General features: G+C 56.6%; 1 protein-coding gene across 3 annotated transcripts in view; it reads right to left on the reverse strand.

The window, feature by feature from the left end:
• Nucleotides 1-1,419: 1,419 nt before the first annotated feature.
• Nucleotides 1,420-19,746, reverse strand: part of ZFYVE28 (zinc finger FYVE-type containing 28) — a 103,880-nt gene continuing 85,553 nt past the window's right edge. For all 3 annotated transcript variants that reach the window (XM_045074776.1, XM_045074774.1, XM_045074771.1), the window contains 5 exons: nt 7,656-7,771; nt 6,465-6,581; nt 5,057-5,161; nt 3,025-3,128; nt 1,420-2,572 (listed from right to left, as the gene is read on the reverse strand). In XM_045074776.1, coding sequence (XP_044930711.1) covers nt 2,441-2,572; nt 3,025-3,128; nt 5,057-5,161; nt 6,465-6,581; nt 7,656-7,771 — 574 coding nt within the window. In that variant the 3' untranslated portion in view covers nt 1,420-2,440. The remainder of the gene's footprint in view (nt 2,573-3,024; nt 3,129-5,056; nt 5,162-6,464; nt 6,582-7,655; nt 7,772-19,746) is intronic.

The following is a 19,746-nucleotide window of genomic DNA, read 5'->3' on the forward strand; positions in this document are numbered from 1 at the left end:
GAAAACAGCAGTGGGAATACCACAGCAATGGTGACAAAGGGGAATGGGAGCCTCAGGAAGGCTAGTGTGCTCGAGGCCCAAGACCAGCTTGCAAGGCTGATTCCAAACCTGGAGCTCTTGGCTCTCTCCCTGTCCCTTCCCCCAGGGATTCCCAATCCTGAGCCCCTATTGTGGCAGGCAGCAGGTCATTCCTAGAACCTTCCTGAGTGGAAAACTCTTGTGTTGGACTCATCCCTGCCCACCATGTCTTGGCTCTGCCCTTAGAGTGTGGCTAGCCCTAGAAGGGTAGAGTGACCATACGTCCCTGGTTTAGCATGGAAAGTCTAATGATTCAGTACCGTCTTCATTCCTGAACAAACGCTACAGCTAGTTACCCTCACTGGCAGCTTCCGTGGTCCAAGACCTCCTGCAGGGCAGCCGGGTGTGGGGGTGCACAAAGGCAGGCCAAGTCTGACATGCAGGGCCTCCTGGCTCCTGGCCACATGCAGAGCTCCCTTGTGTCCCTGGGGCCTAGGCCTCTCCCTTTGGAGAGCGGCCCTGTCTGTGCCAAGGGCAGGCAGACCCTCTTTCTTGGGTCTCCACTCCTCCCAGCCTGACCTGGCAGATGAGGAGGGCCTGTCACATCTTAAGTCTGGAAGGTGACAACTGTGGGTGCCTGTTGAGGAGAGGAATGGGGACCCTACAGGGTCTCTCCATAGAGGCTTCTCCTGTAAGAGGCTGACTTCCTGGTCAGTGGCAGCACGGGCTGCCTTCCCCGTCCCCTGCCAGCACATGACCTTCCAGAAGGCACCACTGTCCAGCCGGCAACATCAGCTACAGCCACCCACAGGGGTGGGAGGAACTTTGTCCAGGTGGGCAGCCTGATACCCCTTCTATTCTGCTCCTGAAAGACTCAGGACTGCTCCTAGGGAGCCTTCAAATTCTAAACACTCTTTTACCTCTCAGAAAGAAAGTGGATCTGGTGGCCACTGGGTTCCTCCCAGCTATTCCCCCATTCCAAGGGACTGGGCACCCAGTTCCCAAGGGATTAGCCTCCAAAAGCAGAGGAAAACACCATTGCCATGGTAACCCCAGGGTGCAGCCTGGCGGCCTGCATTCTCCCCAGGGCACTCCAGAAGGCATAGGTGGCCCAGCCCTGGACCAGGGTGGAGAAGCCCCCCTCCGACACAAACATACAGGCTAGCAGTCAGAGCTGAGGACACATGAGACAAGGGGCTGGACAAATAGGCAGGGCATGGGATGGGGCTTTTGGGGAGTGGGACAGGCTGGTCACCCCTTTCCTAAAGACTGGTGGGAGCCCTTCATCCGTCACAAGAGTGCAGACATCCCGAGCTTTCTAGGAGAGAATGTGTATTAGCAAGAACACCTTTGCCTCCCAGACAGAAAAAGAAGTCTGCATTCACATCAGAAACCAGTGTCTGCAATCCTTAAAGAGATTTATGGAAATGGCTTCGAATTACAGCATTTAGAAAATAAAAATCATCTCAATACATAATATTCCCTCCATTGTATACCCAAGAAGCCGTCTCTGTGCATGTGCGCCCACTATGCCGCAGTAGCTGGATTTTCTTATAAAAGAAGCAGTCGTGTGCCATCTCTCTAAAAACAGAGCTGCAGCCGTCACTGCATGAAGCCTGAGGTTTCAGCCTGAGCTGTCTGGTGCGGGGCGGCTGGCTGCCTCAGCCTGGGGTCCGGGGGTGGGTGGGGGGAACAGAGGGAAGGGGGTGGTGGCAGTGGGTGGGCGGCTGTCCTCTGCCCTGGGAGCCCGGGGCCTGAGAACCTGGGGACCTGGGTCTCAGCGCTGTGCAGGCGGCTGTTTGCCCCCCATCCCATCAGCAGGCAGGCACCCGAGGGCAGTGGGTGCCTGCGGGCCTAGAGGGGCTGGCAGTGCATCTGCACCTCCCCCTCTGAGAATAACCCAGATGTCTGTTGTTTGGCCAAGGTCCGGAAGGGAAGCAGGGACAGGTGCACTGGGGAGTGAGGAGGCAGCTGCAGGCTCCAGGTGGGGAGAAAGAAGGGTAAGTGCCCAGGGAACTGAGACCTGACCCCTCTCCGAGAGGTGCACCCCATCTGCCCAGGATTTGGCCGCAGGTGTGACCCCATTTCCCTGATCAAGGGCAAGCTCTAAAGGGGCCTTCTACTGTGGCTGGGCCTCGTGGCAGCCTCTCGGAGGGATGGGGGCGGGACCTGGGAACCGGAGTGCCCACCCCCGCCCAGACAGCCACCCCACTGCCGGAACTCCTGCTGACCCCTGACGTGGGCCCTCCGTGTGGGGGGAGAATGGGGGCCCACGGGTATCAGCAGGGATGGGGGCGGGGGCGCGGGGCGGCCAGCAGCACCTCCGTGGCGGCAGCGCTTGAAGAGGTGCGAAGCGATCCCGGTGCGGCCAGCGGCTGCTCGGGAGTCGCAGGGCCCTGGCAGCTGCGAGGTGTGGGGCGAGTCAGATGGCCGCCCTGTCGCTGTAGAAGGGCGTGACGTGGAACACGTAGCAGTGCGTGCACACGCGCACTGGTTTCACCTGCCCATAGCGTGGCAGCGGCGCTGAGTGCGAGGAACAGCGCGAGCAGAAGATCTGTGGTGGAGGGGTGGGCCGCGTGGGCAGTGAGCCCGGGGCCTCCACAGCCCTCAACCCTGTGCCTGCGGCGGGGCGCTTCCCACGACCTCCCTGTGCAAGTGCTGCCGGGACCTCCAGAAAAACCTGGCCTGGGTCACCGTCCCAGGAGGCCAGGCTCATGCAGGGGGTTCGGGCACCACTCCCACCCTCTTTTCCTGCACCACCAGCTCTGCAGTGGCTAGGGACAACACCATTGGGGACCCAGGCTGTGGGGGACCTGGGGGCCTCAACTCCTGGGGGCCAGGTCAGAGCAGGGCCCAGGGCTCAGGGACCCCTGCACAAAGACCTCAGAGGCCTTGTCAGGTCCCCAGGGCTTCTGTCCTGGCCTCCAGAACCTCCGCGCAGCCCAGGGGAAGGCCCAGAGCCTGTCCCGGATCACAGGGACGCCCTCCACCAACCGGACGGCTCACCTTCCCGCAGCTGCGACAGTGGTGCTTCCGGCGGATGACAGTGAAGGGCGCTTTGCAGGCTGTGCAGAAGCCACACGCCTCATCGGGGACCCATTCCGGTGGATCTGGGACAGTGGGAATGAGGTCAGCCAAAGGGAGACCTGCAGCAGTGATGGCGGGCTGCCCTCCTTCTCTCCCCACAGTCCCTGGACTCCCGCTGCTGGCTACGGTCTCAGGAAACCGCTGGCCTCACCGATGGCGCCTGTGCACCAGCCCCCAGCGACAAACTGTGCTGTGCCACCGGCCAGGCCACCAGCACTCAGGATGTGGGTTGGGAGTGTCCACCCAGATGGTCTTCTCCCTATCTTCTCTCTGTCAGTACCCAGCCTGGCAGACCCCTTGGGCAGAGGTGGTAGCTGAGAAAAGAAGAGATTGACCCCCCAGCGCAGCTCTAGGTGCACCCTGTGGGGGCCTCAGATACCCCCAGCCTTGCCCATCCAGGGCGGTTTTCAGACTCTTGGGGTCCTAGAGGCCCAGGGAGACCCCCAGCCATCCCCTCTCTGACACGTCTGCAGGCCAGGCTCAGGCCAGAGGCCACCCCCCCTTCCATGCATGTGGGCCCTGTCCCAGCTGACTTCTCCTGGCCCTGGCTGATGGAAGCCTCTGGAGGTTTGCTCTGGAATTCGGGAGGCATGTCAGCACGGGGAGAAGCGGGCTCCCAAACGCATTGAGACAGGCACTGTCCTCCCATTTGGGGCAACAAACTGACTGTGGTTTGCCAGGCCCCGAGGCCAGCATCCATGGCCTGGGGAAAAGAGCAGCTCGGATCCCTCCTCAGACTACAGTGTGTGCTCAGAGGTGGACCTTGCAGCCTCACATAACCCCCAAGCCTGATGCTCAAGTGGACACTGTCCTGTGTCCCTAAGCCCCACCCTCAGGGCCTCCAAACAGAACTCGGAAGGGCCTGGGGTTTCCTGGCCTCCTGCCCACCCTGGAGAATCTGCCCCTCTTCCTGCTAGCTTGCACAGACCCCAAACTGCCTCCTACCCAGCTCTTCGGCCTTCCATTCTGGGCCCAGTCAGCTCACCCCCACCCTGCAGGGAGGCCATATCTTGTGCTTGCCCCCATCCTCCACTCCGTGTCGAATCCTAGGCTGGCCCCAGGGAACTCCTGGATGACAACTTTAGCCCTAAGCACAGGCACATAAGGCCAGATGCACTCCTGTGCACTGGGCAATGCCAGACCTTGCAGCTCGCAGCTCATTACAGTCACTCCTGAGCAGAGGGGCTCCAAGTTCCTATGACAGATACCCTTGTGCATGGTTTTTGGAAAGGTAGAGGTGAGGAGCTTGTGCTGCTCTTGACACCCCAACCCCACAGCCTCAGTCACCCCTAGGGGACTGGGGTACACCAGGAAGGCCTTGAGCCAGGGACCTGCAGGGTCAGCCAGCAGGCCAGGTGCACCAGGAGTGCTATGACCTCTGGCCTATGGCGGGGTCAGCTTTGGCCTCCTCGGCCCTGATCCTGTTTGACACCTGGCCAGGCCTTTCTGCCTCCATCCATTGTCACTCCTCTCTTAGGCATCCATCCCCTTCAAAACTCGTGGGCAACCCCTTCTCCACAGAAGGGTGGCTAGTGCCCCCAGCCTTCCCGGGAGGCTCCCTCCCTGATCACTAGGCCACCGGGCCCCCAGCAGGCCTGACCTCCAGTCTAAAAAGGGAGAAGGGGCTTGGGACTCCCATTTGACCAGACAGTGCAGTCCCCTATGAAAAAGGTGCCAGATAGCTGCCACGTGAGGCCCTTTCTGTGGGCAGGTGGGTGCAGGTGGGCTCAGCCACCTCTGGCCACAGCCAAAGGCCTTGGCTAAGGGGGTCCATGCGCTCACCCTAGGGGCAACTGCAGGCCCAGAGGGCCTCTGGGAAGGGACCACCAGTTGGAGAAACAGAGCCTTCATGGGTTCTGGGTCCAGACAAAGAGGCGGCCAGTCCAGACAGGCTCCTCACTCCCTGCCCAGCATGCAGCACCTTGGGGCCTGGCGCAGACCTCACACACACCTTCTAAGTCCCCATCTCTGCTCTTGGCGGCCAGTTCAGAGGATGATGGGGTCTCCTGGCACAGCGCACAGTCCTCCAAGGCTGCACTCCGTAGGCTTTGGGTGACTAGAAGAGAGAGGGAGGGAGAGAGGAAGGGGTGGGGTTGATGGGCAAGCTCCTGTCCCTGCTAGGCCCACCCGCAGGAGACCAGAAGTGGGTCAGTTCCCCCAAAGCCAGCCACAGTCCCCCAGCACAGGGGTGAGTCAGCACTGCCCCAGCAGGCTGTGCTCTGGGCCCTGAGGTCTGTAGCTGCTCCCTGCTGTAGGCCGCCAGCCCCAGAGCCCCTGCACTGTCTGTGTGTGGAAGGTCCCCCAGGGCTATGACCCCCGAGGCAGTAGGGGGACCAGGCCTGGACGGGGGCTGGGAGCCAGAAGCCAGGAGCCCACCATCCTTGCTTGCAGGACTGGTCCATGGCACCTACCTTTTCTGAGTCGTGATGTTTCAGAAGCAGCCCTGCCCCAAATTCCCGGAGAGCCCGGTGGCCCGGCTCCCAGGAGGCAGAGCAGGGGACAACACACAGGACTAACTCTGCTCCTTGCCCACCTGCAGCCAGGATGTGCCCTCCTGGGTGGGGGCGGGCTTTCCAGTTGGGCAGGCTGCCCCATGCACCCAGAAGCCCCATGAGGATGGGCAGCTCACCCAGAACAGGCATCTCAGCCTAGCACAAGGGGAGGGCCAGCAGGGATGAGGCCCCACCCCACCCCATGCATGTGGGAGTGTGTGTGTGTGTGTGTGTGTCTGTCTGTCTGTCTGTATGTGCGTGCGCGCATGCACTTGCATGAGAGTGTGTGTGTGCATCCACGTGTGCATGTGAGAGCTGTGTGTGCGTGTGAGCTTGTGTGCAGTTAGAGTGTGTGCATGTGTGAGGGTGAGTGTGTGTCTGTGCTAGGATGTGTGGGGATCTTTAAACATGTGAGGGAGGTCCCAGGCGGCCACTTCCCCCCATGAGGTGGGGCCTTAGGACCCCTCCTTGACCCTGGGCTGGGCTCCCACTGTCAACGCAGTTGGGATGTGCCACGTCCAGGTCTCACTGTCTGGCACCCACCCCCCAACCTCTCCACAGCCTGCTGGCCTTGAGAAGTCAACAGCCTTGCTGGAGAGCATGCAGGGACAGCAGGAGGTGCTGCACACACAGGCCTGTGCGTGGAGGCTGGGAGCACCTGCAAACCTGCCAGGGCACCTGTGGGGCCTGTGACCTGTGCCCCTTGGTATGTAGTGGAGAGCCTGGCAGTGCTGGTAGTTCCGTGTGGGCGGTGGGCCATGGAAAGGCAGGCTGGATGGCTCTGGAGGGTCTCATGTGCTCAGGGGGAGTGTGTGGCCTGGGGCGCGGTGCGGGGGGGGTGGCGGACATGCCCTTGGGGGCACTCACCCTTCTTTAACTTCTCCTTGTCATCTGTTTCCGGCTTGGTGGCCATGACCTCAAAAAGGGTCTTGAGAATACTCCTCAGGTCGCTGGCATAGTTCGTCTGCAGCTGGTCGGCCACCCCTGGGAGAGAAGGACAAACGGACAGCAGGTCAGGCCAACCAGCTACGGGGGCTCAGGGCTGTGAGCTGGGTGATCCTGGCCAGAGTTCATAGCCCGGGACTGACACATGTTCTTCAGGGCAAGAGTGGGCCGCCCAGCCCCTGGGCCACAGTTTGGCCATAGTCAAAGCTCCAGAGTCCAGGGAAGGCTGGTGGCAGGGGTGACCACATAGATGGCCCCCTCCTAGCAGGAATGCACTCGCCCCACCCTCCCTGCAGAGACCTTGGGAGGTCTCCTCTCTCTGAAAATGAGGGCCCTCTCGGTGGAAAGCAGTGCTGGGTTAGCTCTGTGGGGGTGGCCCCGGCTGCCAGGGACAGCAAAGTGAGGGAGAAGCTGCAGGCATCCCACCAAAATGGGAGCCCAGCGACCCATCCCAAGGATAGTGCTGCAGTCGGTGTTTCCAGAGGATTCTCTGTGCACCTGCTGGGCATGATGTCCCTCCAACTCCTGACACAAACCTATGCAAACCAGAGCTCAGACTCACCCGAGGTCCTCCTGGTCCCACCTGGCCTGGCTTGGCCGTGGCCGTGGGGCCCTTCCCCCCCAGCATGACCCTGATTCTGCAGGATTATCAGGCCACGGGCCTCGCTCCTGCCAAGCAGGCCAGCTGGAGCCCAGCCCTCAAAGGTGGGGGTGGGAAGGGCATGCGGGAGGCCTGAGAGTGCTGCACACTTTTATACTGTGAACCACACGAATGTGTTCATTAAACAGAGAGCCAAAGAAAAGCTCATGTGCCTCTGAACCCCCGGGGGTCGGGGGTGGACCAAACAGGCAGTGTAGACATCCCCAGAGAGGGAAACAAAACTAGGCGGGATACACTAAGCCTGAACCACAAACTGAACAGAACCTCCCCGTGTAGGCCGCCAACGCCCCATGGGAGCCATGGGTTCCCCAGTCCTAGCTGGGGGGCCTGCAGAGGAATGAAGCCCTCTTCCCTGCCCCTGGGCTGGGGATGAAGAAATGACACAGGTGGGCAAGTCCCCAGGAGCCCCACAGCCTGGTGCCGCCTGCCCCACCCCACACCCAGCTGGGCACCTGAAATGCAAACAAACAGGCGGTGGATGAGGTCGTGGCTGCCATGGAACCTGGACCGGATCTTCTCTCTTGTGGTCGAGGAGGCGGCCTCCAACCCGGCCTGGTCCGTGGAGCCACTGCATGAGGAAGGAAACATGGGGCGCATGGGGGGCATGGCCAGGGACTTCTGGAGCCTGAAAGCCCACAAGTGAGAGCTAAACTCTCGTGGCACGGAAGTCAAGATTCCCGGGCTTCAGTATGTCACCAGCACCCCATGGCGCCCCAACGAGTCTGAGTGGGCAGAGGGAGCTGGATGAGGCAGGAAGGACCCGGCACCGGGTCTGGAGGTGGGTGGACTGGTCAGATTTCGGACTTCTGGCCTCTCCACAGTGAGGGGGTGATTTTCTGTCATTCCAAGCCCCCACATGTGGGACTCTGTTATGAAGACGGGGTCCTGCCCTCACCACGCACTCCATTCTCCGATGCGGCTAAGTGGGACCACCTGGGGGGAGCGCTCAATTCCTCCATCACTCCCTTCCTTTCTTCTGTCTCTACTCCTCTATCCTGTAATCTAAGAAAATTTCCCCATTTTCCCTTCCAGCCTTGTCCCTGACGTTTAATATATGCTTAACGTCAGCCTTGTCCCTGACGTTTAATTTATGCTTAAATTTAATTTATGCCACGGAAAAGCACAGACACCCCCAGCCATGGAAGAGGGACACAGGCCTGAACAGGGCCCCAGGGCTCCACGGGCCCCCTTCCTCCAGCCCAGTGCCCTCAAACATGACGAACATTCGTTAACGAGCTTTAAGTGTTTCCCTGGAGCGTGGAGCAGCCACGGCCGGCAGGCGGTGGCTGGACGTGCCCCTGCTCTGCTGGGACCCAGATGACGAACCACGGCTGTCTCCTCCTGAGCTGCATGGTTTCCGTGGACAAGGCCCCCGAGGATAGGGAGTCACGCAAGGTAAGTGGGTGGGAACTTCACGATGGGCAATGTCTGCTGCCACTCACGATCCCCGGAGTCAGTGACAGATCTGCCCAGAAGATTTGGGAGCAGGGACCCAAACAAACACGGCTCACAGGTGTTCACAGCAGCATTATTTTCAAGAGCTCCAAGGTGGGCACAAGCCAAGCGTAGATCAACAGAGAAGCCGGCCAACACCCGTGGTCCTTCCACACGGGGAAGCACTATTCAGCTGTAGAAGGAAGAGAGCCGTGCGTGCAGCACGATCAGGAGGAAGTGGGAAGACAGGAAGCTATGACCCAGCAACTTATGAAAGGTCACAGTGTGTGACTCCGTTTATCTGAAATGTCTAGAGCAGACAGATGGATAAAAACAGAAGGCGGGGCTGGCGGCGGGGAGAAGGAGCCGCTGCTCAGGGACACGATGGGGTTTTTTTTTATCGGGTGACAAAAATGTGTGAATAGCTGCAAACATGTTAAGAACCAGTCGAGCGTACACTTCAAAGAATAAAGGAAGGTTTTTCTTGTAATCATGTCGCAAACTCCTATTCAGGAAACAGCTTGTAAGGTAAATGTCCATCAGCAGTGGGTTGGCTCAACAAACTAGGTCCCATCCACACAATCTCCACTTTATAGAAGGACAGATGCTAGAAGCGTTGACAGATTAAGTGAAAAGGTCGTATTCTAAAGTTAAAGACCTCGTATGTGCCTGGTGAGACATGGGGAAGACCATCCCGGCATTACCACCAAGTTTATCTGAGGAGCGGGACTATGGAGGAGTTTATCTTTTTCCCAAGTGTCTTCTGTGAGCAAGGGTTACTTTTGTTATCAGAATGCATGTGACTTTGGGGAGAAAGGCAGCGCGTCTGGCAGCAGATGGCACTACAGTCCTGCCTGTGGCGGGAGTCAGCCACTGAGTGGGTGCCCCTGGGGTTCAGCTCTGCAGCCCCAGCCCCACAGCTTGGCACCCCAGAGGCTGGGATGTCTTCCTAGAGACTGGAGCAGCGGCCTGCATGCCAAAGCTCTCTGATGCCACACAGTGGAGGCCATGGAGCCTGAGACTCTGGTCGAGTGGGGGTCGGGGGGGTCAGCGGAGAGAGAGACACCGAACTCCACACAGAGGCAGATCCTAGGCAGGCAGTCAGCTTCGAAGGGCTGAGGGGAGCAAAAGAAGAGACCACCGGAACTAGAAGCGGGGTCTCAGCTGGGACCTGAGCCAGTGTCTTGTCTGGGTCTGCCTGGCCCCGAGGGATGGCCATTGTTTGGGCACTGCCCAGGGCCACCCCTTCAGAAGGGTGTTGATTGTCCACAGGCAGTTGCTAGACAGAGTGCTGACCAACAGTGGGCACTGGACCCTCTGTGGACACCATATAGGCTGAAGGCAAAGGGGCACTCACATCTACAGGGGGACCCCGTTTTCCCATGTACTGCCCAGCCAGCAGGCTGACAAAGTGAGGACTGTCTGGAGACCAGGCCCCAGGGCTCCTGCAGAGCCCTGCCCAGCTCAGCATGCCCACAGGGCGGGCCCTGAGAGACTCACAGAGGCAGGACGAACCCGAGGCCTCAGAGGAGCTCAGTACCCAGGACTTGGCAAGCCTAAACACCCCTGGACATGCCAGGGGACACCCTGAGGAGCTGCAGCTCCTACCAAGATTACCAAAGGCCCAGAACAAAGAATCTTTCCAAACAGAAGTCAGAACATGTCCCTCCTCTGTTGTAATCTTCCACCCCTGCTTTCCAGTCCAAGAAAAAGCAAAAATCCTTACTGAAGGTTATAGGCCCTGGCAGAATCTGGACCCCTCTCTGTCAACCTCCCTTCCCATACCTGCCACTTACTTATGCTTCTCAGACTTCCTCCTTGCTATCTCAGAGAAGCCAAACACACTCTTGGCCACAGGGCCTTTGCATAGATGTCACTGGGCCCAGACCCAGACACCTCTATTTGGTATGCTCTGCTGGAAGGCCTTTCCTTGACCACAAGCAGGACCCCTGCCCCCAACAGCTCTTTTCCTGCCCCTACCCTGCATTGTGCAACTTGGGACACTCAGCACCCTGACTTAGCATGTGTGTGCTGACTCTGTCTCACTCTGGGAGAATGCAAGTCTGGCCCGGCAGCACCCTCTCTTCTTTTCATTGCTGCACGCCCAACATTGAAGGCAGCCCCACCTGCTCCCGCTCCTCACTGACCTTCCAATCTTTACCTGCTGGACAAAGAGTTTGCGTTCATTAGATGTGGGGGAGAATGAGAAGAGGGCTCCCCGTGGGAATGAACGCTTTCTCTCTGGAACACTAGATGGAGTTCAGGAAAAGGAGCCACCAGCAGAACCTCCTCATGCCTCACAGCTTTGGAATGCTCCCCGCCCCCCACCATGAAGGAGGAGTGGGAGGGCCCCCAAAAGATGTGCCCACCCCAAACCCGAGGACCTGAGACTGGACTGCCCGGACAGGCTCTAAATCCAATGACAAGGGTCCCACTAAGAGGAGCAGAGGAGACAGAAGGAGAGGAGGCTGTGTGTGGATGGAGGGGAGACCGAGGGACGTGGCCACATGGCCGTGAGTGCTGGGAGTCCAAGGAGCCAGGTCAGGAGATAAGGCCCTTCCCCTGGGGCCTCCAAAAGGAGCATGGCCCGATTTCGGACTTCCAGCCTCCAGAACTGTGACGTGGGATCTTCCTGTTGTTTGAAGCCCGGTGTGCCCTAGTTTGGTCCTGCTTCCCCGGGGAAACCATTCTGGGCACAGAACCGGCAATCCAACCCCAGGTCCATCTCTGCCCTGCTGGGCCCAGAAACTGTTCCTATAGACAGAACGCACGGTAGAATCACCACCGACTGGTCCAGGGAGAAAAGGCCGATCACATGTGGAGGGCATCAGTGCACATGAGAGAGTGGCGGCCAGAGGCAGCGCTGTCCAGGCTCCAAGGACATGGCCGGTTCCCGCCAACGAAGCCCACTGGAGCTTGCCAGGCATTCTGGAGAGGCAGTCCCACGAAACACATAATTATGGCTCGAACAATTCAAGGGAGTCTAAGCTCATAATCAGTGTTTAAACCTCTAGGGAAATCGCCCTGCCAGGACGTGTTTGTCTGCTGCGTTCTTCCCACAAATTGTGCGGTGGCCACAGGAACACGAAGTGGGGAGGAGCATGTGTGAGGGTCATGTTCCAGCACACAGGATGGGACTGGAGGTGGGCGGAAGGCAGGGGGCATAGGGCCACGTGGCCCTTGGGGTGGGAGGTAAGTCTTCTACCTCCTCTGCCTCAAAAGCTGGGGCCCAGGGCATAGTCTTGCTCCCCTCAGCATCCTGGGGCCCTGCCAGTGGGGAGGGGGGTCCCCACCCACTGAATCTCCTATGGGGGGCTTGAGTGCAGAGGTGTGTGTATGTGTGTGTGTGTGCATGTGTGTGTGTGTGAATGTGCTCTAGCGAGTCTGAATGTGCCTATATGAGAGCAAGAACATCTGTGCGTGCACGTGCATGTCCCTGAGAACGCATGTGCATGTGTGTGAGCACACAGTCAGGACGGGCACAGTGCCCACCCCAGGTCACGATGTTGAGACCAAACCCTCCTCCAAAGTTACCCAGCAGGGACAGAGGGACAGGACTGAGGGTCGACTGTGACCAGCAGCCACCTCACACACGCCGCACAACCTCCCTGCCCCAAGCTGCCTTCTGGCATCTCCTGTGAGGTCACACACTATGGCCCAGCCAGCCATGCCCTGCTGTGCCCCCGTCATGACTGGCCGTGACCCCACTGGCAGCCAGGCCTGACTCCGCTTGCCCTTCAAACCTACCTCGAGAACCAGTCACTCTGTAGCCTCGTTTTTTTCAAAAGATGTCAGTTATTTGTCTGTTATCTGTGCATTCCTTTAACAATGAATCCTGTTATGTTTTACTCTTATGTGAAAAGGTTTAAAACTGAGATGCCAGGTGTGTGCACGTTTAAGAGAGACCCTTGTGCAGGGAGACACTGCAGTCCACCAGGCTGAAGCCCACCTGCTTCCCCATCCTGGTTCTAGGGTTACTGCTCCCTCCCTGCCAGTTCTGAGGAGGAGTGAGGCTGTCCGACACCACTGGGAAGGGGTCTGGTCCCCCCTGGCCAGGGTGAGGGCCAGGACTCAGACATGGGCCCTTGGGGGCAGGGGCAGACCACCACAGCCATAGGGGGTGCACGATCTGGGATCAGGTTTCCTGGAAATATCTTCTGGTCATCACTATGGATGATATCCATCAAGAAGGACACAGGAGTTCAAGTGTCCCACAACACTTGTGGGGGACAGCCAGGAAGCCTTGGTGAATCCCTCATCACTAAAGGATGCTCTGCAGAGCCCCGAGGACTGAAGAAGTTTAAGGGACGAGTGGTTTCCCCAAACAGGGAGGACACACAGTAGACCCACTGCCCAGTGCCCCTGGCCCTCGCTGAGCCCTCTTAGCCCAACAACTAACAGACAGGGTGGCCGTGGCCAGAGTGGTGTGCCTGTGTCCCTCAGAGTCACTTCCCTAGACACAGACCCCCCCCAGGCCAGTCTTCCTAGAGTCCAGAGGGATGGAGAGCCTGGCAACATGCAGGTCCATTGTGCCTGGAGTCACCCCAAGCCTGCTGGGACCCAAAGAAGGTCTGTGAAACAGGGTGCATATCCTCCTCCCATGCTGGGGAGCATTTGATGCCTTGCTGCCTCCCACGTTGCCATGGAGACTCTCTGTTTCTTCCACAGCTGCCCTGGTGGGTCCCATGTGTCCCCAGACACTGGCACACCATCATGTCCAGCTTTGTCCACTTGTGAGATGACAGCTCTGTCCCTGACAGCTCCTAGGAGACACCTCCCAAAGCTGGGGCTGCGGGGCATCAGGAGGAGCTGCAGAGTCTGGCAGGGTGGCCCCCATAGCCACGAATATCCACATGGCACACACAGTCTGGGATGGGGGCATGGGCCCTGCTACAGGGGACCAGCTCTGGCTGTGCCTGAGAGATGGGCTGGACAGCTGCCACACCACGCTGAGGAGCAGGGGCCAGAAGAGGTCCCTGGCAGGGGCAGAAGTCTGAAGGACAGAGCCCAGGATGTGGGAGATTGGACATGAGCCCCACTGTCCCCTTCCAAATCTCAGGGTATCCTGCTGTGACCGGCTGCCTTCCAACTCTTGGCAACCCCTCGTTTTCACTCAAGCTAGGGCAGGTATGCTTCCCCTAGCCAAGGACCCCGAGTCACACCCTACAGCCTAAGGGAGGTGGTGTGGGAGCCAGGAGGATGGACTATATCACAGACCTGAGACTCGAGGCTGAACTCTGGGGATAGGCCCAGGGTTCTGCAGTTGGCCTCCAAACAGAGTCAGACAAATGAGAAGGACTTCCCCCTGCTGAGGGGCTCTGAGCGCCTGTTTCAAATCTGTGAAACAAGGATGGCAAGGACATGCAGCCGTGGCGCCTGACAGGCCACTGGGCAAAGCACCCCATGAGTTTCATCCAAGGCACACAGTGTGACATAGCGTAGCAGGGATGGGAGGAATGGCATCACACAGGGAGGGGATGGTGACCCAAAGAGCAAGCAAGGACCAGAGGCAGGAGAGTGCGGAGATCACCTAGAAAACTGACACTGGTCGGGGTGCGAGGAGCCAGCCACGGGGCAGGGTTTGGGGCAGTTGGCCTGGACTCCAGAGACCAGGAGCAGAGGGACCCCTCACCCCAACACCCAGCTGTCTGGCATCAGCCTGTCTGAGGGGGAAGTCAAGAGGACAGAGCAGGGACCCAGGATTACGTGAATAAGCTCCTCCACTCACCAAACAAGAAATGGGTAGTTGAATAAATCTATGTCTAGTGAAGAAACTGAAACAATAGTTTAAAAGCTTCCCATGAAAACTCTAGGCCCAGATGGCTTCACTGGTGAATTCTAACTAATATTCAAGGCAAAAATAGTACCCATTCTCTACATACTCTTCTGGAAAATTGAAAAAGTGGGACTGCTCCCCAACTCACCCCAGGATCTCAGCTTTGCTCTGATACCCAATCCTGAAAAAGACATCAAGAGAAAAGAAAACTGCTGTCGGACATTCCTCACCACCAGATGCAAAATTCTTAACAAAATTTTAGTAAATCAAAGCCAACAGCACATAAAAAGGATAATACCTAGTGACCAAGTAAGGTTCCCAGGAATGTTAGGTTAACTTAACATCTGAATATCCATCGATGCCATTTATCACATTAGCAGGCTAAAAGATAATGATATGATCACAAAAGATGGAGAAAAAGCATTTCAGAAAAGCCATCTAATCTTTTTTTTTTTTTTTAAAGATTTTATTTATTTATTTGACAGGCAGAGATCACAAGTAGGCAGAGAGGCAGGCAGAGAGAGAGGAGGAAGCAGGCTCCCTGCTGAGCAGAGAGCCCAATTCGGGGCTCGATCCCAGGACCCTGGGATCATGAGCCCCAGGACCCTGGGATCATGACCTGAGCCGAAGGCAGAGGCTTTAACCCACTGAGCCACCCAGGCGCCCCAAGCCATCTATTCTTGATAAAAACTCTCAGCAAACTGGGGATAAAGGAGAACTTCCTGAACCTGATTAAGAGCACTATGAAAATCCTACAGCCAACAGTAGATAGTAAATGCTTTCCTTCTGAGATCAAGAATAAGGCAAAAACATCCTGTGTCAACATTTCTAGTCAACATTGTATTAGAGGTCCTTGCTAGGGCAAACATGCAAGAAAAAGAAGTAAACCACATCCAATGGAAAAGGAGACATAAAATTGGCTTTTTTCACAGGTGACAGCATCATCCATAGGAAGTCTGATGAATCTTTGTAAGAACCTTTATAAGTAATGAAGGGAGTTCCGCAAAGTCACAAGAGACAACACTGGTAGGGGCGCCTGGGTGGCTCAGTGGGTTAAGCCTCTGCCTTCAGCTCAGGTCATGATCCCAGGGGCCTGGGATCGAGCCCCGCATCGGGCTCTCTGCTCAGCAGGGAGCCTGCTTCTCCTCATCTCTCTCTCTGTCTGTCTCTCTGCCTATTTGTGATCTCTCTCTCTGTCAAATAAATAAATAAAATCTTTAAAAAAAAAAAAAAAAAAAAAAAAAAAAAAAAAAAAAAAAAAAAAAAAAAAAAAAAAAAAAAAAGAGACAACACTGGTATACAGCCCTCAGATACAGCTCCCTATATTAGCCATCAAAACTGGAAATCAAAATTATAAGACAATATCATTTATGATAGCATCAAAAATGTAAAATACTTAGAAATTAATCTGACCTGACAAAAGATGGGCATGACTTCTACAATAAAAACTGTGAGACTTTGCTGAGAAAATTAAAAACCTAACCAAAAGGAGGGGTGTACTACGTTCATAAGTTGGAAGACTTGATATTATTAAGGGGTTAATTCTTCCCAAGTTGATCTGTAGATTCAACAAAATTCCAAAGACCTAGTAGGCTTTGTTTTTGGTTTTGCTTTTGTTTTTCATATAAATTGACAACTTGATTCTAAAATTCACATAAAATACAGAGAACACAGAAAAAGCAAAACAAACTTTGAAAAAGAAGTTGTAGATTTATACTACCTGATTTTAAGGCTCATTATAAAGCTACCATAATCAAGACAGTGTGGTATTGGTGTCCCTGCAGACAGATCAACGAGGCAGACTAGTGAGTCCAGAAATAAAGCCACATGCATGTGGCTGACTGATCTGAGGAAGAGAAATTCAGTAGAGAAGGGATGGGCTTTTTCAACAAATGGTGCTGAAACAATTGGTTTCCCTTATGCAAAACAAAAAAAAACTTTGATCCGTACCTCACATCATATACAAAGGTAGCCCCAAATGGATTACAGACCTAAATGTAAAACAAAAAATATAAGGCTTCTAGAAGAGAAACCTTGTCATTTGGGGTTATAAAAATAATTCTTAGCTATGACAGCAAAATTGCAATCCATGAAAGAAGGAAGTTGACAAACTGTGGACTTCATAAAAATTAAGGACTTCTATTCTTCAAAAGACACTCAGAATGAGAAGACAATCCACAGACTGGGAGAAAATATTTGCAAATTATATCTGATAAAGTACCCCCGAATGAATGAGGAACTCTCAAAACTCAAGGAAACAACCAAATGAAAGAAACAGCAAAAAATCTGAATAGAGTAGATGTTTGACCAAAGAAGGCAGGCTGATGGCAAACGAGCACATGAAAAGACACTAAGTGTCTCTAGTCCTCAAGGGCGTGCCGACTGTAACCGCAGTGGACACTACTTCACACCGTCGGAACAGCCCGGGTTAGAACATCTGGCACCTTGACCTTTGCTGGACCTAGGGCCTGGGGAACATCTCCCTTCTCCCATGCCTTCCATTCAGGTCTTGGAAATGTCCCCGCCCCAGGGAGGCCTCCCCTGATTGCTCCAACTGCAGGGGCTGCCTCAGACTCCACCTGTCACTCTCCATCTTATGCAGGCACCAGTGGAAGGACAGGTGGGGCCGGTGGAGGAAAGAGAGGGAGGGGCCCAGTCGTGTGCTGACGATGGTGAGAGAGAGCAGTAGGCAGAGAGAGCATTAGGGTGAGAGGACTTGAGAAGTGTGGGGTGCAGGGAGGCAGCCAGCCTGGAGGAAGGAGCTCTCTGGAATGAGGGGGGCCTTTTAAGGTCATGCTGGGTGGGTCACCAGGGGGCAGAGGCCAGGATGGAGCTGTCCTGGGTGCCCACTCACCAGGTAGTCACGGCCATCCCTCAGCCAGGCTAGCTCCACCCCTGGCTGGGAGTTTGTAATAAGGACCCTAACACCAGGGAGGTCCGTCAACAAGAAGGGCAGCACCCTTCCCAGGACCCCTGCTCAAATGCTTACCGTGTGCGGGCCTACCCCGTGGCCTTATAGGGTTGTAGTGGGCCTGTGGGGTTCTAGCGATCTGGGCCTTAGTCACTGTGCTTGCTGCAGTGTGCATGGGGGGTGCCTGTGAGGGGCTCAGGTGAGAGCCCGGCCCTGACTTGCCCTCTGACCGCATGCCTGCGCTCAGCTCCCGGCCTGCCCAAGGTCGGCCGTGCACTTGCTAACAGTCATCACGCCTCATCTGCTTTTCAAGAGTCAAATTAATTCCAAGTCCTTCTCTATTTTTAACCTGCTCAATCATTCTTGTTTTTCTTTCCAGGGACCAGACGTGGTGGGAGAGCTCGGAGTTCTTTGCACAGCGGAGGAGACACTTGCCCCAGGGACTGAGGGCTGCAGCAGCACGGCCCACACCCAGCAGTCCGGCCCCAGAACAGCTCTGGGCAATGATGGGTGTGTCCCGATGGGGTGGACACAAGCCCAGGGCCCCACAGCTGCCAGAGAGAGGTTGGGGTAGTTCTGCCCCCAATCACGCCATCCTGGAGCTGCTCTTCTGCCAAGCCCCCAGGAAGAACCAGCCACGCGGCAGGCGGGCCCGGCTGGGAAACCGCTCCTCCGCATCTCAGGTCATTGAGTGGTCAACTGGCCCAGCCAGCACAGTCCTTTCTGCTCCCATGCCTGACCCACACCCTCTTCCCTTTGAAGGTGCTGGCTCAGGACTCGATCCCCGGGGCAGCTCCAACCAGCCCCACCACCAGCATCAGGAGTTGAGGCTATGGATCATACACTGGGAAGGGAGTCACGCCCTGCCGGGTTTTGGTGGCCAGAAGATACCGGGGGCAGGGCTGATCCCAGCACAGAGGAGCTGATCTGAATCCATCTGCTAGAGGGAAAGCTGTTGGGGGGAGGCATGCACACGGCACATCAGAAGAGCCACTTCTGGGGAAGTTTTCCACGTGATGGAGGCCTTGCCTCTGGGGAAGATTTCCATTTGATAGAGGCCTCCCCGCTCACCACATGCTTCTGGAGGAAGCTCGGTCTGTGCAGCCCATGCCGCCCTTCCCTGGGCTGGCCATGGAGGCAGGGCCAGGGTCCATGGGGTCTCAGACAGCGATGTCAAATGGTTCCTTCCTTCTGGGGAGGTGGGTCACTGGGGCCCAGGGGGCTCCAGGAAACACAGGATGCCAGCTGGGGGCTGGACCCTGGGCATCCCCAGGGCCCAACGCCCCTGAACCTGGGTCCCAACCCTGGCAACAGACAGAGGAGCTCAGTGGGGGTAGGGGTGGGGGGTCCATGACAGAGCCACAGTACAGAGAAAGGCAAGGCATCAACTGGAAAAGGAGCCAGGGGAGACTCAAGATCAGGCAGAGGTGGGGCTGGAGGCCGGAGTTGTCCACAGCCCATCAGCTTGGGACAGTCCCTCCAAGGGCTGCAAGTCACCCTGCCAGTGGTCACGCCACCCATGCAGAGTGGGAACAAGGCTGGAAACAGTGAAATCCAGTGATGCAATGGGGAGGGAAAGCCAAGACTCGAACAGCAAGACAGCAAGGAACAGTAACACCCCTGAGCCACGCACCGAGGAAATAATGGGTGAGAAACAGGGAGTAATGAAGATGAATAACAAGGAAAACGCAATGTAACAACCAGGAGCAACATTCAGTGGCTTCTCAGCTACTCCCCCAGACCCACCTGAGCTGGTGACCATTGTTGGCCCATTTTGTGGCCCACAAAACAGAGGCTCAGGGAGGCTGAGGTCAAGCATCCAGCCACAGGTGCCCTCCCTCCCTTGCACACAGCCTCCCACTGCCTCTGTAGGTGCGGGGAAGTGGGGCCTCTGACACCACTACCCAGACAGGTGAGGGGTACAACAGGGGAGGCGTGTCAGCTGTTCCCCTCTGCAGGGATGGAACACTGGGTCAGAGCATACATCGCCTGTTGAGGACAGAGGCTCAGAAGCCTGTGCTGAGGACAGCCCTCCCAGATTCTTAACATTCGACCCCAAATGACAGCCGGGGAGGCCCACCAGCTGCATGAGGGAGATGCAGGGGGACCGCCAGCCAGATTCGCGAATGCAGCTGGAGAACGAATCCTGCAGAGCAGGCCTCCACGTGGGACAGGGGAGCAACCCTGCCTGAGCGTCAGGATGGCCATCAGCCCTGATAGTCACGCTCTCTCCAGTGCTCAGAGATGGTCTTGGAAAGCAGGACCCCTGGACCTCCGAAAATGGGTCAGAGTTAGCGGTGGAATGAAGCAAGCCACAGGGCAGGAGCCAAAGAGGAGACAATGCCCTGGCCTGGGGGCAAGGAGGGTTGGGAGGTGCACAACCAGCCAGAGAAAATATGCAAAGCAAGAACCACAAGGCTTC

The sequence above is a fragment of the Mustela putorius genome, unplaced genomic scaffold, assembly GCF_011764305.1.
Source record: "Mustela putorius furo isolate JIRA1106 unplaced genomic scaffold, ASM1176430v1.1 tig00000083_pilon_pilon_pilon, whole genome shotgun sequence".
Taxonomy (NCBI): domain Eukaryota; kingdom Metazoa; phylum Chordata; class Mammalia; order Carnivora; family Mustelidae; genus Mustela; species Mustela putorius.